Source organism: Ammospiza caudacuta, chromosome 6 (genome assembly GCF_027887145.1).
Source record: "Ammospiza caudacuta isolate bAmmCau1 chromosome 6, bAmmCau1.pri, whole genome shotgun sequence".
Taxonomy (NCBI): Eukaryota; Metazoa; Chordata; class Aves; order Passeriformes; family Passerellidae; genus Ammospiza; species Ammospiza caudacuta.
The window spans coordinates 7,408,746-7,434,267 of record NC_080598.1 but is presented as its reverse complement, the minus strand read 5'-3'; the positions used below and the strand labels follow the sequence as shown (position 1 = coordinate 7,434,267).

Below are 25,522 nucleotides of genomic sequence, written 5' to 3'. Positions count from 1 at the left end.
GTATGTGAACTTGTTCTAAGAAGAATTTATTACTGTTTAAACAGCAGATCGCTAATATATTTAGTCTGCATCAATGTGAATATCTTTGACAACTTAGCTGACACATAATACTGTGCTACAGTTTGTAAGTGACAAAAAAGCCTTCCTTAATCAGACAGCTGGCTGCATGAACAGTGAATTTTAAAGACAGACTTGAGAGGAGTCATATGTCCAAGGGCTTGCATTCTTCCCTGCCATCCTGCAGGGGTATCTACTGTCAAGGAATGATGCTGTTCCTCTGGTGGAAATGAAATCTTCTTTTCCACAAGTGACATGGTCACAAAGTGCAGTAGAAAAAAGAATTTTTCATGTCTGCAGTAAGATTTTACCAGGTTCCCGTGCCTCATTCTTACTTCTTTTTGCTTATTATTGATTTCTCTTTCAATACACACTTCACACAACTGATAAAATGTGCAAAATTACTGTATACCCGTGGTTTTGTAATGCTGAGTGTAAAAAATTATAAACTGGGGGAAAAAAATCTATAAATTAAAATACAACAGAAGAGAGGACAGCAGTTCTAAAGACACCATGTGAGATTTTGAAGTCCTCTGTGTATGGAGATGGCTTTAATGGCTCTATTTTACCCTGTTAGGAAAAATCATGGGGAGTGATGCATCTGCAGGACAGGAAAAGTAGCTGGAGCAAAGGAACACGAAATCTTCTAAAAGCCATTTGGCATTTGAGGCATGGTTATGTTTTAGCTAAAAGGGAAAGCTGGTGATATTGATAGTGGAAAAGAAATTTTGGGGGTAGACACACACACTGCAAATTCCTGTGACCATCAGTCCTGTGAGGTCCTTCACAGTGAGAAGTTGTGCTTTGTAGGACTAAAGTTCCTGTGACTTTTTCTGCTTCTTCTTTGCACGTGTTAAATCACAGAATCAGATTATTTATTCCAAGAAAACGATTAATATGATACACTTTGACTTTTCTTTTTCTTGCAGGATCCTTCACAAAGTGAAGCAGAGATGTTAATTAATGTTTAGCAAGTGTTTATCCTGGCTTTTTTCATGGTATGCAAAGTAGAAGTTCCTGCAGTAATTGAAGAATTTAACTTCTCATCTAGTCAAACAAAATGACTAGTCACTTTTGGCAAATACTGTGTATGCTCCCTCATTAGCAGAATGAAAGGTTTTAATAGCAAAATGAATGATGGAGAATGAATAAAGAATAACCTACGAGAAATTTTCCAGTAGAAATTTTTTTTGACAAATTGCGCATGTTAAAAATTATGAAACCATCAAGATTTGTGAATATTTTAATGACTAAGCCATCTGAGCTCACATTAATCTTGAATATTATGACCCTATGAATAATAATGAAGAGAAATTGCCATTTATTTCTGCAGTATATAGCCAGCAGCAGGAAGCCCCCAGGTTATGGAAGAGCAAACAGCTCATTTGAACCATGCCAAAAAGCTCCAGGTTCCACTATAGTCCTTGAAAGCCCAGTAAGCTGCAATAATAGTAAAGTGTTTTAGAGTACTAGAGGAAATGACAGAGCAGCATTTCACTTCCCATTTGTATGAAACTGTACAGTAATATTCTCCCAAAGTGCTCAAAACAACAGCCAGAGAGATCATAAAGTCATAGCATGGTTTGGGTTGGGAGGGACCTTACGGATCATCCCATGCAACCCCTCTGCCATGGGCAGGGCCACCTTCCGAAATTTGTGAAATTAAACTAAGTCACAAATTAGTGGGAGATGTAGACAGAGCTCTAAAGAATATGAAGGGCTGTTTGAGCTTCCACAGCATTTAAGTTTCACATTAATACCTGAAACCTAAATATATACACACAAATCTATAACCTGATGAATATGATTAACAGATACTTTCTCAGAGACAAACAGTTAATAGGAGCTGTGTTGCTCATACATTTCTAGTCAAAATCTGTATTTTTCTTTCAAACTTCCAACTTTTTTCCTACTAGAAGCACTGAATTTAACATACCAGTGGTCTCTCCTTCATAATCTTATTAAGTCTAGTGGAAACCCTTAGACTTTCTGATTTTGAATAACCTAAAAAAATATCTATTTTTGAACCTTTCTTAATTTTTAGGTGTATTTTGGTTTTGGGGTTTTCAAAATAAATATGTAAGAAATAAGGCAGTATTACTTTTCTGGACAATTTACATAGAGTAGAAGTGCAAGCTTCTCTTTAAAGTCAGATTGCTTGCAATGGAAACGAGGTCAATTATTTCATTAGCTTCCTTTTCAGAATCAATGACTCTAAGCCTACATTATGGGAGTCTGGCACTCCACAGTGCTTCAATATTTACAATACTTGCTTTACATTGAAGGAAGAGCCAAAATTCATTTGCTTTCTCTATACTGGCACATCATAAAAAGGTTGTCACAAGTGTTGAAACCTCTCAAGGGACTTCAAGAAAGTTGCCTGCATAGACTGAGATGGATAAGGAGGAACTTTATTGCTTGTTGCCATCACAAATCACTAACATCTTACACTGATTAAATAGCCTGATTTTTCTTTTAAGAGGAGGTTGCTGGCACAAAGGGAAATAAAGGCAGCCTTGAAAGCATTTATCTTTCTCAGATGAGGAGCCAGATGCACTGCAACACTCACATTAACTTCTGTTAAAAATATTTCAGCCACGGCTAATGTATTCTGGGTCTGTTGTTTTTTGTGAATTAAGGGTTCCCACTTTATAAAAGGAAGATTTTTGGGCTGATCCATAAGTATTAGGGTGTGATGAAAGACTTACTGGCAGGGATATTTACTACTAGAAAAGATAATGAATTAATAATGTACCATTAAATCATGTCTACTATGAATTCACTGTTAGAAAAAAAAATATGGAATATATATTTTTTCTTTTTCAATTCATACTCCACTGATAGAGAGCAAAAGAAATTGCTTAAGACTTTCAGAATTATGAGTGGGTAATTCTGGAAGTCATAAAATCATAGAATCATTCGGATTGGAAAAGATCCTTAAGATCAAGTCCAAATGTCTTGTCTGTCAACAGCACTGTCTAAGAGAAAACTGCAGAACAGATATGAAAACAGAGAAAATCAAGAGAAATCTGAAGTGAAACATCTTAGGAATGCAGTAGCTAAAGAACAGAACTGAGAAACAGATTTGATAATATTATCATTCAGACTGCTCTTCTTCTTTTTCATTCCTAGACATGGATTATTTTAAAGCTGAGATGCTTTTGGAAGCCTTCCTAATTCTGGCAAATCTGAATACAGAAAAGAACTTCAGCTTGCTTATTTTTGCAAAGAATATACTAAAGAATGTATGCTTTGAGTAAGATTTGAATATATCTGGATTCCTGTTTTCTTGGGTTTAATTGTACAGCCATGCAAGACATTTTATTTTAAAGCAATCTGTGGAAAGAACAAGAAGCAACAACTCTTGTAAACAGAACAATTTCTTATCAACTGAATCATTTAATGTTGTATTTAGTAGTGAATATAAAATTGAAACTAGAAAGCTTGAGGGGTTTTTCTTCTTGTGTTTCTCGTTCCAGTTCTGCAGCTTTCTCAGGGAACAGCAAACTGAAGGTACGGTAGCACACTGAGGGATGAATTCAGGGCTTTACTCTCTACAGCTGCTGATTTAAGCACTTTGAGCTGTGATAGATTAAAAAGAGGAAGAAAAAAATCAAGATGACAATAAATCTGAGCCATGCACTTCAGCATCAGTGAAGCAACCGTGGGATTGCTGCTCTCCAACATAAATGTCAGAGTTCACGGATAGGATGGAAAACTTCTGTCAGTGACTCAGGAAGATTAGAGTATTAATATGCCCTTAAATTTTCTAAGTGCATGAATATGCTTCTAAATTTCCTGAGTCAAACTGGGCACCTGGGGAAACATGGCCCTGACACACTCAACAAATCACTCACTGGGAAAAGGGCAGGAGCTGCTGAGAACCTGCTGGATTCATGAGGAAAACAAATCTTTACAAGGAGACAGGTGGGGGACAAGGGACAAAGATGAGACTTGGCATAACCCTACATGCTGTCCACCCTGATCCCTCTGGTGCCTTCCTGTTAACAACACCCATAGCTTTGGACCCATAGAATAATAAACCAGAAATGCCACACAACAGTATCAATAACTAATTCTTTAAGGCTAGAAATCCTAGCAACTATCAAGATGAAGATATTTCGGCATTTATGAAAAACAGCCCACTTTTGCCTTTCTGCCTCTATGTAAAACCAGACATTTTCCAAGAAATGCAGTCCTGCAGAAAGGCCTGCTGTCCTAGAAGTTAATTTATTTTTCATTCATCTTGACATAAAGGTCAAGATAGTAATGCTTCAGCATTTCAGGGTTTTAAGGCTGATAGTAGCTTCACCAAGCACATTAGCCTTGCATGTCTCTGGAGGTTTCAAAAGCTGCAAGGGGCCTTGTGGTAGATTTTGCACCTAAGAAAAGCAGGAGGTGTTTTTTTTTCAGATATTTAAAATCACTGTGAGCCACAACTCAAGAAACCTCTGAACACCAGAGACTAAGGCTAGAGAAAGGATCAGAAGCTGTTATGCTCATACAAAAAGTCATTTACAGCAATGACTGCATGTTGAACTCTATTTAAGGGTATCAACCACATTAAAGAAGTGTATTAATTTGATGCATGTAAAAATATCCAGCCATTAAAATATGAATTGTTAATATCTTAAAACTGTCCTGAAGATTTTAATCTATTTCCCTCTATGACAATGAACAGGCAGACTTCATACACTCCATTTTTCCAACAATGCAGATGGATCCACACCCATTTACTTTGCTTTGTGTGTTGAGAAGTTTCCCCTTCTCTTTCTGTTCTTCTCCCTTTTTCCATCCCTCCCCTCTGCCATACACACTCACACAAGACCATCCCAAGTCTAAGATACATCAGCATGGATGGAAAGATAAGATTCTGAAGTATGTATTAAATACATATAAAATGACCGCTGGCAGAAGCTTAATAAATAATATCTATTAACATAAGCCTGAAGGGCTTTGGTGGTTTAAAAAATGACTAATGCTGAGCAGGATGGCTGGAGCCACAGGTCCTTGCTGTGTTTTAATGGAGCTGTAAGGGGCTGAGAGAGAAAGCCAAATGCAAGCTTCCCTCGTTGAGCTTACAGGGGCTGTGTCTCCCTCCCTGGAGGTGTTTGAAAGGTGTCCATGGCACCTTGGCACTCAGGGCCAGGTTTTTTGTGGAATTCCCAGGGCTGGCTTAAGAGTTGGACTCAATGATCCTAAAGGGGCTTTTCCACCCTTAAATATTCTATGCTGTGATTCAATGAAGATGTCATCAGTCATCAGTGAGCTCAGAATTACAAAGGTAAACCATCTAAAGCACCTATGAGAGCCCAATTTAAGGACTCATTTAATTACTCTTCAGGAGTGATTAAGAGGAGTTGACACTTTCTTGTCCAAGTCTCCAGACCACCTCTCTGATGCACAGTTACTTCATTATTGTCCATCAATTTACAATATTGACCTCCTGGATTATGACATGAAGGTCCATCAAAAAATATTTTTCTCCGGTGCTTTCAAATATCATACTAATAGGAAAAGATATGAAAATTCAGATTTCTAATCAGAAAGATGTAATTTATAATGTTTTAAAGAGCAATTTGCAAGCTATTTTTTTTCAGTCTTTGTTTAAGTTTAGTGACCTCTGCTATTAATCTGGGACATAAGTGATAGCCTTCTGTCCTTATTTAAATAATCAATGAATCTGCTGTTGTTGATGGGGTAATTTTTTTTTTTTTTTTTAATCAAGATTTACTCATGAAAGCTGTGAGAATGCATAAAAATGTGTCTGGACGGACACAGTTGAAACCACTGTGAATAAATCTGTATCGGTAGAATGTTAATGGAACGCAAACAGCACAGAAATGTGTTCAGAAACCCTAGTGGGTATTTGAAGAATTGTTTGTTTTTCTATTCAATACCAAGTAGACCATAGAACAAAGCTGTTGAATTATCTCAGTGATTAAACTGTTAATCACTAAGTAGCTTTTCCATTTATAATCATCCAAGTTACTTAAATGTCTTTTTAGAAACAGGCAAACCAAGACACAGAATGGAAACGCATGACACAGCACAGTTCTCAAGGTGAGCCTTTGGAAAAGAGGTTGAAAAGTTAAAAATGGAACCTGGATCTTCTCACTCCTCACTGTGAGTCTAGCAGCTTTCCAGTTGCTTCTAGAGAAGCGTGATGCAACTGAAGAGAAGGGAGGCAGGGGGCTTGACAAGCATTGCTCAGCCCACAAGCAAGGTATTGACCACCAGACAGCTGGGACAGCTTTTTCAAATAAAAAATCCAGTTAAAAAGGAGTTAAATAAATAACTGAGTCCTGAGAAAGCTGCCATTTCTCCAAATGCACCTGCTTTCAGCAGGCACACGGCCAACACGTGAAGGACTGAGAGGATGAACAGATTTTGGAGAAGGAAGGTGACACAGGCAGCTGAAAAGCCACGTCACCAACCCTGCAGAGTAAAAAAACCTCATGCTGAGAATCATTTCTTAGGTTGTAAAGCAGAAGGATTTCTCTTTTTTTCCAGACTAGATTCTAGGAAGACTGAAATACCATGAATCACTGATATCACTGAATCATGAAGACTGAAATATCATGAATAGAATGGTTTGGGTTTGGAAGAGACCTTAAAAACCATCTACTTCCAAGCCATCTGCCAAGGGCAGGGACACTTTCCAACAGACCAGGTTGCTCGGAGCTCCATCCAACCTGGCCTGGGACAATTCCAGGGATGAGTCACCCACAACTTCTCTGGGCCTCACCACCCTCACAGCAAAGAAATTTTTCCTAATACCTAATCTAAACGCACAATCTTTCAGTGTGGAGACATTTCCCTTTGTCCTGTCACCACAGGCCCTTGTGAAAAGTCCCTCTCCCTCTTTCTTGTCGGCTCCCTTCAGGCACTGGAAGGCCACATTTAGGTCACCTTCTCTTTTCTGGGCTGAACAAACCCAATTTTCTCAGTTTTAACTTGTAGGAGAGATGCTCCATCTCTCCAATCATCTTGTTGGCCTTTGGTTCATATCATTCCTGTGCAAACTACAAAGCTCCAAATCAGTTATAATGAACATCTGTAATAAAAACTATGAAATAGAGGTTTTGATAAGTGTAGCAATTCTGGAAGATCTAAGCAAAAAAATCCAAGGAATGGTATCTATGTACAATCTTTAATGATTCCTACAGTTAAGATTTGCAGTTGTCTTCCATGCCCCAACTGATACACCCCATTTTCTTGTGGAATATGCAACTGTAATGCTACATGCAATTGCTGTCAAAGTTAACAGCCTCTTTCAAGTTGGAATTCTGCAGATTTCAATCTTGCTGTGTTTTCTTCTGAAGCAAACTGCAGAACTTCTTTTATAATCTTTTATAATCAAAAGGCCATTTTACATATTACATAAGAACCTTAATCTGATAATTAATTGAATGGAGAATAGCAAAATAATTAACAGGATGAAAAGTAAGATCTAAACTAGTTTGAATATCCTGGAAATCAGTTCATGGTATTTAGGCTTGCTTTTTTGCTTTTTTTTCAATTTGCAAGAGTTGAAAAAAAATTCCTTTTTTCATCCAGCATTCTGATAAAAGACATTTTTAATGTTTTAGATGTACAATTATTGCCACTATTTGTCAAATCCAGACTCTTGGAGATATTTTGTGCTTGCAGCAAGCAGAATCTACACTCCCTACTATAAAATGTATTAGACTGGATTTGCATTTTCTTTAATTAAGTTGGATCTGTCTCTTGCGTCCTGAAATTATTTTCTCCAGAAAAAATTAGAACAGCTAGTTTCTTAACATGAAGAATTGAAGAGTATCCTCTGCTTTAGCAAGGATAGCAATGAAATTTCTGATTAGAAATTTCCAACCAATCCACTACCACATGAAAAGAGCAGGTGCCCTCATCCTAAAGCTGAGAACCAGACCCATCCTCCAGCATCCAGCCTCTGGAGACAACGCAGCTCTTCAGTCCTGGGAAGGAAAATTTTGCAGATTCCTGTTGTTGATCTGTGAGAACAGCTTCACTTTTTTTTTTTTTTTTTTTTTTTTTCTGCCCTAGACTGTTTCTTGGCAAAGCTCTTCATTTTATTGAGGTTTCTAGACAGTCCATGCTAATTCTGGAGCCTTGGCTGCTTAAACAGCAAATATTGCCAGGATAAACTGGCAGAGGAATTCATGTGAGCCATTCAGTGCTGCTTCTACCTTGTGACCTCGAGGATGTGGAGCAAATACATTGCTTCAAAGAACTCCAGTTCCACATGCAGAAGGAATTGCTCTGTCTTACAGACAGCACAAGAACTTGTTAACTTTGGTCCTGGTGTGTAGAGAATCCAGCTCCTCTTGTTGTGTCCCACAGTTTGGTAATGGAGATGGACTTGTCCTGCCTTTATGCACAAGCTCCTGTCCCTGAAGCCAGGGAGATTTCAAGTACAGGAGGGCCATGAGTTTGGAATGTGGATAGTAGTGAAGTCTCTGTAATTTTCTACTCTGAAGAAAAGTCCCTTACCACAAAGGTCCCCTTATTTTGAGTTGTGTTTTTGTAAGCAATTAACTCACCATTTTTGAGAAGCAAACATCAAACCAGCAATGTGCTGTGTGCCTCAGAATAAATACAGTATAGCAATTATTGTTAATTGCATATGAGATTCTCAACGAGACTGGGGATGAAACAAGGGTGACAAGCAATTTACCAGACTGCACTTTCAGTGCCAAAATCAATTACAACATTCCAAATCCTGTAAACATTAATAGCAAACTATGTGTCATTGTGCAATGTCCAGCATGTACTGTCCAGCTGTGGGGAAGATGCAGTAACAGGTCCTTTAAAAGACAGTCAACAGCACATATTTATAGAGGGAGAACAAAATATCTGCATTTACATAAAAATATCTGCATGTACATATATTGCTCCAGAGTGTTTAGGCCAGCCTCTGGATGTCATTGACAGCATAAATACAGAGTAATAATTAATTAATTTCCAAGCAATGCTAAGCAATGCAGAATGAGGCTGAGCATGAGGCTGAATTCATAGCACCGAGCTCATTATTCAATTTGGCTCACTACTGGATGATAGTACCAGGGGATTACAAATCCCTCTGGGGGTTATTCTGCAGTGAAATACCACCAGTTGCACAGTATCCTACTTCTAAAACAGAATTTCAAATGTGCTAGCTTCACTCAAGCAATTAACAAGAAAGAGAAGATAAACAACCTTACCAGAGAGAGAAATTATAATCACAGGGTATGGCACAGTTTTTTAAGATGAGTTCAATTATAATCAGTGGTACCCTTTTCACATGATGCACGCACCAGGCTCTCCAGGTGGATGCACACAAACAAATGGGATGTAGAGAAGGGATCACCAGCCCTGAAACCTTCCTCCTTCAGACTGCTCTTCCTTGGGCCTGTTCCAAGGGGAGAACCCCTGTTCTCCTCATCTCCCTCCCAGAAGTACAAGGAGTGTTAAGGAGATGTTGGTGTCAGCCCCTTGTTCCTAAAAACCACGACACCACTGCTGTGGGATGCTTAAGAGAAGTGGAAACACTTAGGCTTTCATGTCTTCTCTCCTCCTCCAAGACTTTCTCAGCTGGATTGCTCTCAAATCTGGGGTTTTCCTTGCCTTCGAAGAACTTAAAAAGTTCTGCTGCTTATAAGGGAAAAACAAACACAATGGACGGTAAATTTATAGCCACAGTGTTTTCAACTTCTGGTCTCTAAAAAAAGTAATGGGGGTTCTCATTTCTCCAGAAATGTGTATCTCACACCCCACTTTTCTTGCTAGCTGGAATACACTGATGGGATTTGCTAACTTTTCAGCCACTTCAGTGGAATGATTTTAGGATAGCTTTGGGAACTTGGTACTTTTTTCTTTGTCATCCAACACAGGGAGATAAGGCACCCACCACTATCTACTTCTTATTCTGGTTCTACATGGCCCCTAAAAAAAAATAAAGAAATGAGGTCTAAAGAAGAAAATAACATCACTTATCTGACAGCTTGATTATATTAGGGGAAAAAAATATCTAAAACTGAATTACAGGAATAGTACTATAAATATTTTCTTTAGACTCAGGTGCTTGTACACATCCTTTGCTCAGGAAGTCCTTGTGATCCTATGTCCTTAAAATCAACACAATTCCCATCATTGGGTTGACTCAGATGATTGCAGGAAAAAAAAAAGGAATAATTTTTTGAATGACTAAATGCGAATGTTAAGAAAATAGGAAACTTTTCACTTGTAGGCATGACATTACATTCATTAAGAAAAAAACTGACAAAAAAGAAGGGAAAAGGACCAAGCACTTCCAAGTACTGCATGTTCCAAACCTCCAGACTTGTGGAAGTTTGCTGTTAGTGGGTTGTTGAGAAGAGTTACCCACTGTAATTTCTCTAGAGCACTTTCATATAAGGGGTGGGTAATTAATTCTGTACGTTTCCTAAACACGAGCACAACATACATTGAGGCATCCTGAAATGAATAAACAAATAGATATCCTTAAGAACAAGTAAACAGAGCCAGTAAAAAGACACTCTTTAATCCCAAATGGGAAGGGGACCCAAACTGGAAAAGGGGCCTGTTATAAACGTCTCTCTCCAAGAAAAAGTATGTTTTATTCTGCATTTCTGCTACAATAATGTGAACAGGATCACCATGACCATATTCCTTTCAGTTTCAGTCTCAAATGGTGTCACACCAAGATGTGCATTTGTAATCCAAGCCGGGCCATGAAAGCAAACACTCAAAACTCTGAAATTATGCTGAAAATGGGGCAGTAAACAGCAAAATGCTGGGATATGCAAAAGATTACCTAAAGTTGCCCTGTTAGAGCTGTTGCTGTGTCAGATACAGGCTGGAGCAAGTGGCATGATTTGATTCTGAGAATGTAAATCCAAATTTGCAAAAAGGTTATCATAAATAAATTCCATAGCTGAACAGATGAAACCCAGCACTGAAATAGAAGTTTTGAAATCCATAAATAATGCTTTTATGTATATGTATTTTGAATTGTGTATTCCACAAAATCACTGCCTCTCAATTATGGCCTCCTTGCTGATAACAGAGGCACATTTCTATTTGCTAACCCACACAGGAGGAAAATGTATTCTGTTTATTATTTATAAGAGTAAAGTGCTGAGAGGCCCCAGCAAAGCCCAGGCTCTTATTTCGTATTTGCTATGAAAATAGAGTGAGCCATATTCACGTTGGCTACTTTCCACCTAAATCCTTGGGCCCACAGTTTTCTCTTGGCTGCTTTTTAGGCTGTTTTCTGCTCAATGCTTTACTGACATCACACTTGAGACATGCCCTGCTTTCTCTGCTGATTACAGACAGGGCATTAGATGGAATTCTTACTGCATATCACTACTGAAAAAGCAGCTGAAAGGGTAGGGAAAACCAGCACTGAGAGATTTCTACAAGATCACATCTCAAGTGCACAATTCAAAAAAAAAACAAGTATTAGTTTTCACAGTCTCTAGCTAGTAATCTATGGCAGCCAACTAAAGCATGACTCCTGTCTCTAAAAAACACCCCTGAGTCAAACACATTTGTATTAACAGATTGGTGAGTAATACTTGATTAGCAGGCTTTACAGGCAGGCACCTCCTGTGCTGTTTTGTGTGTTCTTAGCTCTCCTCAGCTGGGGTGAAGTCCTTCCATTACCTTGAACCAAGTGCGTCAGCATCGTTCCCTCCATCCAACTGCTGAGTCAGGAAACACTCTGTCAAAACTTGCTTTTTTCCCCTTTTTTTTTTTTTTTTTTTTCCAGAGCCTAACAGGTAAAAGAATAAGCAACACTTGAGTTTGTGAAAAAAAACAGTGATATTAATATTTATCTCAGGATGACCTAGGATCTATTTGCTGTCATTTACTGGGAACAGTACTTCTTGAATGCTGCAGAAGGGGAGCTTCCCTGCTCATCAAGGCTGGTTATGCAACACTTCTGTATCTAATGTGTGTTTTCTATTTTTATTTATTAGCAACATCTGCAAATTTAAGAACCCCAGCACGTGCTATACTACGTACAAGGAATTCAAGGTCTTATGTGAATACCCACTGTGAGGTGATGCTTCCTTTAATGTCAGTGAATCTATGCTTGCAATTAGTAATTGCCAACTATGTTTCAAACAACTGGGACTGCCACAAAAGAGAAAGAATTGCTCTTCTTTTACAGCATGGGAAGTTTTATACTGCTGGAGTCCAAGGACTTATATATTTTCCAGATGAAGGACTTACATATTTCCCAGATGCAGCTGGCTGTTCTTGCTGTCATGCAACCCACTACACTCCTTTACTGATTGCTTTATTGCATCCAGTTTGCTCACATATCTTTGAGATAACATTTTAAGGCACTAACTTTTCAGCTTTCTCATCTGCTGTGCTTGGTGAGAAAATAAAAAGGGATTTTCACTGGCCTTGATGCAGCAGTGAAGACTTGAGAAAGGAAAAGAGAAGAGGATAGAGGGACTGCACAGTTTCCTTGTCTCTCCATCTCCTGTACAGCATATGTCATAGCAGATACTGTCAAAAGGGCTGAGGAAAAGAAGCAGACAATGGAGAAAGAAAGACAAAGGGAAGAGAGCTGTTAAATTTACCCTTGGCAAAAACACCCCACAAAGCCAGCAAGACCATCCTGAGAGGAAATCCAGAGTGGGAGAAAATTTGGGATGCTGCTCAAGAGAACAGGACCTGGTGAAATAAAAGGCAGTCCTGATTTGGGGTTTTGAATTCCCTAATTCCCCTCCTCCCTGGCTCTCATGATTTTGAATGAAACATTAATACTGCTTCAGATGCTTCTTCCCTCCAAGGCCAATCAGCTGCTCGGCAGGGCGTGAAGCGGTTGTTCATTTGAACAGCTAACGAGGGACTGGAAGGACAGAGCTGATTCTGAGGCTTTTCCAGCACTGCTGAAGCTCACATTTGTCTTGACACACAGGGAATGACCTGAAGAGCCTCTGAAGAAGAGGAGTGGTGTGTTAATTCTGAGTAAACAACCCCGAGTTGTCAGCAGGGATGATTTTTCACGATACGGCCGTAAACATCCAGTTTTGAGGCTGGAGTAGACACCTCATCCTGCTTAGTGCCATGGCAACAACTACCACTGTAAATCTTCCACAGAGAGAGGGGTGCAGAAAAAAGGGAGGTAAAACTGCCAAATGACCAAAAAATGTTAGATCCCAAGCTTTCCATTATAACAAAATTACTGCTTCATCTCTCAGTGCGCTGAGCCTTTAGGATAAGAAGTGAATCCCGAGACTGAATTTTGGATGTTCCTGAGGGTGAAAAACTGCTTCCCCCTATTCTGGGAAGGAAAGAAAAGTTGAAGTGGCTGAAGATGCTGCCAGTCCTGTTGCAATTAAGGTCTGTTCTGGTTTCCAGCTCCCAAGAAAATGAGAAAAAAAAGGAAGAAAAATCCATCAAAAGAAGAAAGAGCAGTTTTTGTTCACAGTGCTGGGTCTGACTTGTAACACTACAGAAGGACCTACAGAGTAATCACCATCCAATCTCTCTGGCAAACCTATACCTGTGCACTGCTATTTTGGGAACTGCTTTTAGCTATTTTATCATCACTGGCTCCTAGCAGCAGCAGGAAAGAAATCATCTTGACTAGTCAATTTGCTCTTTGTAACACAATGACAACAGAACAAGAGACAGGTACAGAACGAATAAGGTAGGCAGGAACAAGACATTAACTTGAGAATGAGAGCAGATATAAAAATGTTACACCTTCTGCAGCTTAGAAAAGCTGGCAGGAACAGTGATGCTGCTGCACAGGGAAGAGTCAAGGTGACAGCTTTTCCAAAATAGGGGAAGCCACAATGGCCAAGCCTTCTCTTTCCTCATTAGCCACAGCCCAAATGTCAGCAGCAAATCCTGATTTCTCAGGCTGGCTTAGAAAGCTACTGAACCCACAAAAAACCCACCAGCCAACAAACAAACCAGTGAGAGGACCCCAAGACAGAAAAAGAATTTGGACTGATCTGCTTTATCTATTTTTTTTCCCTAAATCAAAGTCCACGAAGAAGCTCATAAAGCTGCAAAAATCAGGACAAAAAAAGGTAAGTTTTAGTGTAACATAAAACAGAAATAGAAATTCTTACAACAAAGGTATAACACAGCCTTTCTTGTCCACTATGTCCCCCCAGGCAGGTCCCCAGAACCCCAGACTTCAACTCTGCTAACTCTAATTCCCAGGTGACAGCAAGTCTGCTTGGTGCTCTTTGTTCCCTTAGGAATATGAGTTTTATCTCTCTCTTCAGAGGCCTGGATGCCTCTTCTGCTCCTCAGTTCCATCTCCTGAGCAGAACAGGTAACCAATCCTGTGCCTGCTGCACCTTTGTGAAACATCCCTGAACTTGGAAAAAAACTCAAACAAATGGACAAAACTGGGACAGCCCCTCAACTTCTGTTTACCTGCTAAGCCTAATTTTTCACCTCTGCTTTTTTTTTTTTTTTAAACTCATTAGTCATCTTTAATATTTGTCAGCTTAAAATGAAAACAAAAAGGAAGAAAAGTTTACATTAGGTTTTTGTTATCATGGATGCCTTAGTGGCATCTGGAGAAATAGTACCCTTTCTTGATGCATGATCTACGGCAGGAGAGAGCACTATCACAGAAGAAAACAAAATTTGAGCAACTGATTAAGATTTGTGTCTTGTGTTACCCTGAGTAAATTGGTATAGCTTAAAAGAAACCCCCAGAATTGTACTGATAAGAGAATTTGCTCTTTAGAGTTTTACATATTTTTGAAGCAATACCAGCTCTGTTTTCTCTTGTATTTAGTTGCTAATGGACCTAAAATCTCTTTACAGCAGGTAATGCCACTGCTACACATATTTTACATCAGCCCTACTAGGGGGAATAGGAGAGCACTCAGCAAGAACAACTCAATCTCTGCTGCATTTCCCTGCAGCCAGGCTCAGGAAACTCTCTTTTACTTTCTGCTGTGCAGAGAGAACTTAGCATAATGAACACTTGAGATCAGCCTATTCAGGGTAGGCTTCCCAAAAAGAGATGGAATAACTTGGCATCAATCTTATCCATTTCACTTCTCTAGGGGGAAAAAAGATAAACTCCTCTTTTAAATGGGTAAAACATCTGCTACAAATGGAAACAGAAGATAATAAGACTGCTGGTCTCATTGATCATTTCCTAATTTGCATTGTACATTCCTTTCTGTAATAGTCGGATAATTTGTACAGAATTACAAGTTGCAATTATTTATAAAATTGGATAGATGTGAGAAACAGCTTTTGGAATGTCTTAATGGGTACTGGTGAAACCATGAACCCCATAGCCATGAACCTCCTGCAAACAACAAAAGAAGCAGAAAGTTTTAAAAAAGAGCTGTAAAGGAATTGTATATACAGACAGATGCCCAATGAAACAAGAAGTGTGTAAGATGGGTCAAACTTTATGTACTGATTGCACAGCTACTGAAGCTCTCACTGCATTCTGAAATTTTACTAAATGTGAGAAGAAAAACAAACTATATTGCTGAAGTCAGACAACTAAAACAGAGATGAATTAAAGAGATTAAAAATAGAGCAGTAAATAAAATGAGATGCTGCTTCAGAAAAGGAGTAGGAACACCCCAAGGGGCAAACACATGGAACATTGGTGTATATACACATATAATTTAGAAAAGGGATGGAGAAACCAGGCAGAAAGTAACCTGGATGGGAGTGATGAAGACTGGTTTACCAGAAGAAATTTTCAGAGATAAATATTAAGTGTTTTGTATACACACAGGAAAGGTCCACCACAGCTGGAAAGGAAATATTTAGGGAGTTTCACAGACTGTAAGATAGAATTAGGATATTCCAAATAACTCCCTGATGAACATGCAATGAACTGAAGGAATTTATATCCAAGGGAAGTCAGCAAGACTTTCTTGTGTGCATGTGAAACTCAACAGGAACAAAAAGAAAGTGAGAAAGTATCCTGACAGGAATTATCCTATTTCAAATCCTCATTATTCTTATTTTAAAAAGAAATCTGGAAGGTTTTTGAAAAAGCCCTTTGAAAGTTTTAACTCCAAAATCATTAGTGCCTGACATTTTTTTGTCAGCATGGTGGATTTACAGCAATAATCTGGAAGCTTTTTCTGACAGAATTATAGCCTGTTCCAACCTTTAGCTTTGGTAGACACATATCACCTGCAAATTGGCTTAAACATACACACACGTGCCAGTTTTGACTGCATCTGCTGCATTTGTGAATTCCAGCTAACCTTGGGAGATGCACAGGATCAAATCCTGCAGTGCACATGCCTGCCAAAGGAAGCCAAGCTGATCTCACTGGGCTAATGAATGTCTAAATCCAAAAAAAGAGAGGCAGCTGAAGGTCTTGAGCAGCTTAAGCCACACAATACCCAGCGTGACCACAACGGCAAATGTAAGAAATGTGCAAACCACCACCTGTTATGCACAACACTTTATTTCTGTACTCTCCAAATTAGTGGATCGTGTACTCCCTACTTAACAATACTACAAAGCATGCAGAAAAGATCGATCTTGTAAAATGATGAACTTTAAAAACTGCAGTTGCAACTGACAGCATCTTTAATTAATTATTCTAAATTTTTATCCCTTGGACTAAAATTTTGTTAGCAATATGAAAGAGACATAAAGCTTTAGGTCAAAATAATCTCTCTTTATCTCTTTGGTCTAAATAAAGCCACAGAAGAGCTTAAATGAATGACAAAATACAGCAAAAAAATGCACAGTGCAATGTTCTTAAGTACAGCTTTGCACTACATCAACAATGATCATTATTTTCAGTGGGGGAAGAGCTAAACCCTAGAAATGTGGTTTTAAACAAAAATACATAAATTGCAGTTTGTGCTCAGCCTCTACATATTGCACATCAAAGCTGGTACAGAGCTGCACAGCCTCGAGACTGAGCTCAAGCAGATCTGCTGTTATGACAGCAATAATTTTGGACTTACATTTCTAGGTCTCTGAATTGTCAGTGTAATTAAACTCACACAAATTAGTTTGGAAAGGAATTTTTCAGAAAGCTACCTGGGGCAACATGTGGCTGATCATTTGTATTTGGGTCACTAAATGTGGGGATCACAAAAATACTTAACAGTTCAGTATTCTACCATAGTAAAACTCTAAAAATGTCATTATTGTAGCACAGGTTCATGGGGGTTTTAGGATTAATAACCCATAAATCTCTTACAGCAACACCTCTGCTTTAGCAGTCAGAGCTTTTGGTGACAAATGTAAACTGTGGCCTGTACAAAGATTTTGGGTAAGCATAAGGAAAGCACAATTAGAAAATTATTTTCCCTCTCCCCCCATCTAGGAGAAATGTGCAAACCCCATTGAAATAGGAGGTGTGACAAATGCAGTGATCAAGATTTAGTGGCAAAACCAGTTTGTATGTATAAGGCCTTAATTAACCTATTGCTCTTCATCAGCACTGGCACTTAGGACAAGAATTCAGGTATAAGACAGACTGTATTCAGTCTAGGCATCCTAATTTTCCAAAGTCATTACTCTTCAGGCCATTTTCAGTGATAGATATTTTTATTACTCCCAGTTGAAAATAACCTGTTTTCCTTAATGTTCACTGCACACTTGCATGAACTGTGTGGCTGCAGAGACAACTGATTCCTGATTCAGTTAGCATGTTATTCTAACTTGCAGCATGACTTTACAAATGGGCTTGCAATGACTTCAGGAAATAAGTATTATTTTTATATATGTGTTGTATTTGAGTAAAAACTTTTATATATGTGTCGTATACGAGTAAACACATTTTTATATATATATGTCATATTTGAGTAAACACATTTTTTTCTATTAAATACAAAGAGGTGTAGTTGGCATGAGTCTACTTAACACAGTGTTACACACTGTTGTAGTTCCAGGGTATGAGGCAGACCATAAACAACAAACATTTGGTGAAATCCCCACATAAGTGGGGACTAAAACCAAAATGGAAACGGAAGCTCCCACTTTCCACGCCTGTAGTGAATCTGGATGCAGAGGCCAAGAAGGGCTGGAAACCACCTTCCTCCTGCGTTTTTCTCATAGACTTGAACCATTTCTGCTCCCCACAGTGTGCACAGGAGCAGCCGAGGGACAGCAGGGGAGTGAGGTTTGGTCACAGAAAACCTCCTCGTGTTTGGCTGCTCAAGGCAAAGTGCAGCTGCTCTGCATGTCTGGAAAACAGAAACTGATCTCAGCGGAGCAGGGCTCTTTCATATCTGAAGAGTATTTAACATGACTGTGTTCCAAGCCTGATCAAAGCTCAGTTTTATCGTGAGGAAAAATCTTTGTAGTTGTCCTTTTCTCTGGTTCTGAAGAGTATGTCATAACTTAGCACCTATAATTCTTTAGGTTAGCTGCAAAAGAGAAAAAGTGCATTCCAGGAAAATGTTACATGTGGTTATAATAAATTAAAATCTTTACTTTTATTTAAATTGATTTATCTTAATTATAGTTTCAAGCCATTATTAAGTGCACAGGTAGTCCCTTTACTTTGAACATGATTTGCTCTTTTCTACAATTTGTTTCAAAATTTAGTTATCTGTTTAAAACAGATTTCCAAGGAGAAAAACAATATTAAACTCCTCCAGTATGACAGAAAAACCTCTGAGAGCCTCTTTGTTTAGAGGGAATTAAACTAGCAGAGCATTTTAGAATTCAAGCAACAGGAAGTAATTGGTTTTACCTTCTTCAAACTTGTTCTTGACTTTTCAAAAGAGAAAATGAATACCTACTTTTAGTCTTAAATACATGACATCACTGTATTTTTTTCAACTCTTGAAAAAGCACTTTGGTTCTCAAATCCTAAAGGAACTTGGGCCTCACATTTGCTCATTCATTTCACCTCAAAAGAGGAAATATGATTTACACTTGTCCTCTATCCTACAAAGTCTTGCACTAGCAGGGTACATTGAATACTATCAGGAAAAGAAAATTTAAAAATAAGGAGAGCAACAGCTCACAGTGAGGAAAATAAAATGAAAAAACACACTGGAAGTTATTTCACCCACTCAAATGTTTTTCAAGTCTTTAAAACTTGCAAATGCTTTTTAAATTTATCTAGATGAAAGGAGATGTATTTAACATCCTGATGAAACTCCACAGCTTGTTATGCTCCTGGAAAATTTGGGGAGTGAGGTGGGAATAAATCAGGAAGCAATTTAAGGTATAAAAATTTTAAAACACCTTTTTAAGGAACCAAACTATTACTGAAGACAGGTTTTGTTTTTCAAGTCCATTCTGAATTAAAGGGAAACTTTCTGAGGTACAATTTAATTGCAAGTGTTAACTTTCTAGGCAATGAGCAGCCTACTGGAACAACCCCCTCCAAGAAAACCTGGGCTCTCACATCCCACCAGAGGGATGGGAGGCCACGCTGAAGCCTCTTTGCCTTTCTTTTCTTTGTGCTTTTCTCTGTCCTGAAGCTGAAAGTAGACACGAAAAAGTAAAGTACTGATTCATAAAATGCATAAATTCTACTGCAAGACCATAATTGCAGTTTCTCATACATTTTTTTCTTTGAAATCCATCACATTTCCACTCCCAGATTTTTTAATTTCTTGACTGTCAACTATCTTTATGTCCTTCAAGTACTAAAATCTGGCTTTCTATCACTGTGAAATAATTATCTCATACTTATGACCTGTAAAACACTTTATGCCATCACTATGCCCACAATATTCATCATGTATTCTGTTTTAGCATCTATTAGTCAATTTTAAAGAATGTAATTAAGAGTATTATAAGACCTTGATGGCTCATCCTCAAAATGTGCAACCCAAAGCAACAGAAAACTTTACTTTTTTATTTATATTTATATAATTTTTCCACTACAAAATTAATGAAAAATTCACTATGATTAGTGAATTTTGTTAGAACCTTTATTTCATAAACAGCTTTTTTGTCCTAATTCTCCTTTTAATGGTCAGTCTCTCTATCAAGATTTTCTGCTTTCACGATTTTGCTGTTGTTGTTTTGGTTTACTGGATTTCTCTTTTTGACACATTCAAGAAATTCTTCTGCTCATTCCTCCTCTACAATATTTGCTTTATCATGTATCATGGGGTGATATTCCGTGATCTTGAGTGATTGTTTTCAAATGCCCATATGACAAACATTGTTTTTACTTGAATCCTCTGAGAGGTCCATCTGACTCTCCTTTATGAATGTATTACATACCTGATGTGTTCAGACTTTGCAATTCCCCCTCACGAAGCCCTTCAGTGATACAGAAATATTATTGACATTTTACAATGGAACAGAAAACGAGTCAGCTTATTAAGGTATCTAAATGCTTAAGGATGCCTTTTGGGGATTTTCAAGGTTGCTCTGACATATAACTCTTATTGAACTAATTGAAGATTTTTCACTAAATGCCTAATTTGCATTTTCAGTTTTCTGAAAAGCTTTAAAATCTGACTCACTCGTGTCACCCTTGAAATCCAGTGGACCAGCCTGTTAAACCCAGATCTCATTAACCCTTAAACTCGTGCCCAAAGCACGTGCAGCACTCCCCAACACAGGGGAAAAACACTGAAATACCCTGAAGAACTGAAAAATAAAGATGTGGCACACACCACAGGCATGCAGTCCCCTCCTGGCCTGAGCCACACAGCCAAGGGCATCAGATACCAGGAGAGGATCTCCAGGGATCTGGCTGCTCCGTGCTGGGGCTGAGGGCACCAGGAGGCTGAGCTTGGACACAGATGCTGGCACCAGCCTCAGCAGCCCCTCAGCTCCCTCCTTCCCCACCTAGGGCTGGGATTTTCCAGCGTGTCCTGACAGGGGACAGAGCCAACATCCATGAACGGCTTCGGCCAAAGGTGCTGCAGAACTGTCTGTACCCACCATGGATTCAGGCAAGTGCCTACTTCAGTTCAGAAACTCTTTTCAAAGCACATCCCCATGCTCTAATTCCTGCACAACACCTGGTCATGTACCTCATCAGCCACTTAATCATGCACTCTTCTCCACTCTGATGCTGAAGATCTTTCTAGATTGCTCTTTTGGGTGGCCTGAGAGCCAGTTACTCAGTTTGACTCTGGCACATCACCTTCACAGGTGCAGGGGGCAGGAAGCTGGAGCAAGGACAGCTTCATCTTTTGCCCAGGTCTCCACAATCATGCCAGTTCTCCACAATCATGCACTTTTGCCCAGTTCCCCACAGTCATGCACTTTTCTCCACTCTGATGCTGTAGATCTTTTCAGATTGCTGTTCTGGGCGGCCTGAGAGCCTGAGAGCTCAATCACACCACCTTCACAGCTCGGGGTTGGGAGCTGGAGCACGAACAGCTCCATCCTTCACCCAGTTCTCCACAATCATGCACTTTTCTCCACTCTGATGCTGTAGATTTTTTCAGATTGCTGTTCTGGGCGGCCTGAGAGCCAGTTACTCAAGCACATCACCTTCACAGCTCGGGGCTGGGAGCTGGAGCACGGACAGCTCCATCCTTCGCCCAGTTCTCCACAATCATGCACTTTTCTCCACTCCTTCTCCACTCTGAGCAAGGACAGCTTCATCTTTTGCCCAGGTCTCCACAATCATGCCAGTTCTCCACAATCATGCACTTTTGCCCAGTTCCCCACAGTCATGCACTTTTCTCCACTCTGATGCTGTAGATCTTTTCAGATTGCTGTTCTGGGCGGCCTGAGAGCCAGTTACTCAAGCACATCACATTCACAGCTCGGGGTTGGGAGCTGGAGCACGGACAGCTCCATCCTTCGCCCAGTTCTGCTAAGGAGATGCTGTCCTTCAGCACTACTTTTCTCCACATCCCTGTTCAGGCCTCTAGTGGCTGGAAAGGGAAATGGATCAGCTGCCAGGGCTTTTTAAAGGCCGCTTTGCCCTCGTTAAGTCAATGAAACTCACTACACACAGCAAGCCGGCTCTGGTCAGTGTTATTTATATTATTATTCCCTTTTACTGCGAGTCGTATTGCTTCATTTTGGAAGTCATGTGCACTCCGTTCTTACAGCCCAGCTAAACAAACCACGTGCACAGCCATACTGGGGTAAGAAACACATTTTAATCAAAGAAACACAAGATTAGGTAAATGAACGAATCCCCGACGCGGCCACCTCACAGAACCATTTCCCAAGCCAGGGTCTGTGGGTAACGTGTTGCCTGCCAGACCCTCTGAGACCGGCTGCAGCTGCAAAAAATAAAAGCGTTCAGATGGAGGCCAATGGGAAGATGCTGCCTGCAGCGTAATTGCTCAGTGTTGTTGCACATTGGCTGGCAAAGGTTAGGGACTGCTGCTCTGTGTAATCGAGCAGGTTCACAACAACACCGGAAGGCTGTTGTGTAATAACAGTTCAAGCAAAACAGGTAGGAATAAACACACTTTTTCTTTTTTTTTTTTCTTTATTTTTTTTTTTTTTATCATCTTTAGGTATAGGTGATAAATTTTTACTGAGCACGCCGTGTTTTAAAATCGCTCCCAAACAGATGCCAGGTATTCTTTTTGCCTGAGGCTGATGGAAAAAAAAAAAAAAAAAAAGAAAAAGAAGCAGGTAGCTTCTGAAAGAAATCTGAAAAGCTATTATCAAGTGGTGGGGGTTAAAGTCTCCATATGCATTTCAAGTAGTTTTGTATCCAAAGCGAGCACTGATTTAAGCAGATGGCTTTGGAATCATGACCTGATACAAATACATGACTGATCCTTTAGTAAATGAAAATTACAGAAAATCACAGGTGTCTGTCCTAAAATTACTGCTTATATGAACAAAGTAATTAAATCTGCCTATATGAACCAAACAATTAAATTTGTCTACTTTTAAAGAAACCCTATCAAACATTGCATGAATCACTCCAATTTGAATATTTTAAGTAGTGAAAAGCCAGAATGGCTGCAAATAGCTTTGGATACAAGCAAACTGAATGATGGAAAATTTCTTATTCATTTGTTGTGACAGCACATCTTTTTCCTCCCTTGAGTATTTTTTTATTTAGTTTTACTTGTTTTCTCCAGGCCTCCAGCATATCCAAGGATTTGTCAGGAAGTTGCACTCTGAGTGTTACTTCGGGATACTGAATTACAGAAAAGAGTGTCATTAGACTGCCCTGTGCTAAATGGACTGATTTATTTCAGAGAATAATGAAGCAAGGAATACTGTGCTGTGATGACTTGCTGATCTAACAGCAAGGCTTCCCAGTAGTGCAAAGGTTTATCAGCTTCTGTCTTAACTCACTAAATTTCTCCCCATACTTAGCAACCTCAACTTGATAATGTAAAAACAAATATAATAAGCTCCTAATCTAAACCGCAATTTGCCCTTCCCTGGCATCCAGAGACAAATCCTCAATCTTTTCTGCTTTTGTCCAGCTGGAGCTCAGCCTCCTTATGAGAAAGCTTCCTTAAGTTAAAGTTTTTAAGTAAGACTGTTATGCCACGATGTGGAAGCCATAACCCTGACAAACACACACAAACCAACCCAGCGCGCATCCTGTCAGACCCGCAGCCCCACATCTGCCACAGGAACGCGAGGAACACTCTTGTTAGCTTGCGACACACGGGGAGTTGCGTTAAGCCGCGTTCCAGTCAAACCGAGCTGCGAGGAGCCTGGCCGCTTCACCCCGAGCTCCGGGAGGGCCGGGGGAGCGGCGGCGGAGCGGCGGGGCAGCCCCGGCCCGCCGGCACTGCAGCAGAGCCCCGGCGGCGCCGGCCAGGGCGGCTCCGACCCGCTCCGGGCGCGAAGTTGCGCGCCCGCCCCCCGCGCTGCCGCACCCGCCGCGGGCTCGGGCTCGGGCTAAAACCCAGCCCGGCGGCACCGAGCCCGCACCGGGCACCGGCGTTCTCCCCCGGCAAACCCGCCCGGCAAACCCGCGGCCCCGGAGCATCCTCCCCGCCACCTCCTTCCTTCCCTGCGCCGGCAGGCCTCTCCCCGCGGCTCCGGCAGCCCGGGGATGCTCGGGGGAGCTCGCCCTCCTCCCGCAGCCGGGGCCGGAGGGAGGCCGCCGGTGCCCGCGCCCCCGAGGGCGGCGGCCGTACCTGAGTCGCTGAGGCGGGGCCGGGCTCTGTCCCGCAGGTAGTAGATGAAATCGCGGCAGTTCTCGTTCTCCACCGCCCCGACGGAGCACAGCTCGGCCAGCAGCTGCAGCGCTTTCTGGCAGATCTCGTCCTCCCTGTCGCCGGGCATCGCCCCGCAGCATCCTTGGGAGCGGAGCGGAGCCCTGCGGTCAGGCGCCGCGCCGCTGCCCGCCGCCCGCCTGCGGCCGCCGCGCCGCCGCCCGCATCCTCCTCAGCCGGCGGCGCCCGCCCCGCCGGGCCGAGCCGGGCCGGGCCGGGCCGGGCCGGGCCGCCCGCCGCTCCCCGCGGTGCCGCGGCCGGGGGCGCACGGGGGTCCCACCAGTTGAACGCGAGGGCGGGGAGCGCCGGCGCCGCGGCCGCCCAGCCGCGCTGGCGCAGCGCTGCCGCCGGGGGAGCGGGCGGGGGCCGCCGCGCCCCTCTCCGCCCCGGGGGCAGGACCGGCCCGGGCCCCCAGCGCGCACGCTGCTCGGGGGAAACTTCAGAGGCGGCGCCGGGGCTGGCGGAGCGCGGGTCCTGACGGACGGCGCCCCGTCCCCCGCCTCCCCATGGCGGGCAGGCCCGGCCCTCTCCGCCCGCTCGTCCCGGGCCGGGCGCCCTTGCGGCTCGGTGCCCGCTCCGGAGCCGGCGGAGTGCGAGCGAACGCCTCGCTGTCCGGAACGCGCGCCCTCGCAGCCGGCAGGGGAAAGTGTTAGAGATGTAGCCCGGGCGGAGCAGCGATCTTCGTTCCGCGGATTCGTACGGACGGGTTAATAAGAGTTAAAGCGCGGCTGAGAAAGCTGAGGCACCTGAGAGCCAGGCAGAGCCGGAGGGGAGGGCAGGAGAGCCTTGGCGGAGGAGGAGGGGGCTGAGGAGATGTCTGCCATTAGGCATGTTTATCCTGACAAGTAGGAGATCCGTAAGGTGCTGCTTCGCTTTCTGGGTTTGTAGGCTGGGAGGCTGGTGGGTGTCATGAGGGGAAAAGCTGAGAAACTGGCTGCTCCATTTAACTTCATTTCTTTTTTCTCTCTCTCTCCCTTTTATAATACTTCAGGCAAATATCAAAGGCCACGGTAAGCTTGGGAAGTTCAGACTGGTGTGGATGTTCAGCCTCCCGTTTAAAGACTGCTGATAACGGTTCTAGAAATAGCATCATCTTCTAGTAGACGCTTTTTTTCTTCTTAAAGAAAAAAGTGTATCATCAAAATGATATGCATTTTGGGAGAGGAGAGGGTATTAATTAGAAAAGTTGTTTACTAATATAACTTGCCTCCTAGTGCTTTGGCAACGTTGCTTATGTCTGAAAGACATTCCCTCCTCCACCTCTCCACCCTTTTTAATATAAAAATGATATCTGTAAAACATGATTGTATAAACCAGGCACAATTCCACCAGTAACCAGGCGACTCGCTCAGGCTGGCTTGTCATTGTTAAGAATTAATAGTAGATAATAAAATAGTGTATAGCTG

General features: G+C 41.4%; 1 protein-coding gene across 2 annotated transcripts in view; it reads right to left on the bottom strand.

The window, feature by feature from the left end:
• Positions 1-24,186, bottom strand: part of SYT9 (synaptotagmin 9) — a 66,535-nt gene extending 42,349 nt beyond the window's left edge. For both annotated transcript variants that reach the window (XM_058806983.1, XM_058806984.1), the window contains exon 1: positions 24,039-24,186. In XM_058806983.1, the coding sequence (XP_058662966.1) occupies positions 24,039-24,186 (148 nt within the window). The remainder of the gene's footprint in view (positions 1-24,038) is intronic.
• Positions 24,187-25,522: the final 1,336 nt, after the last annotated feature.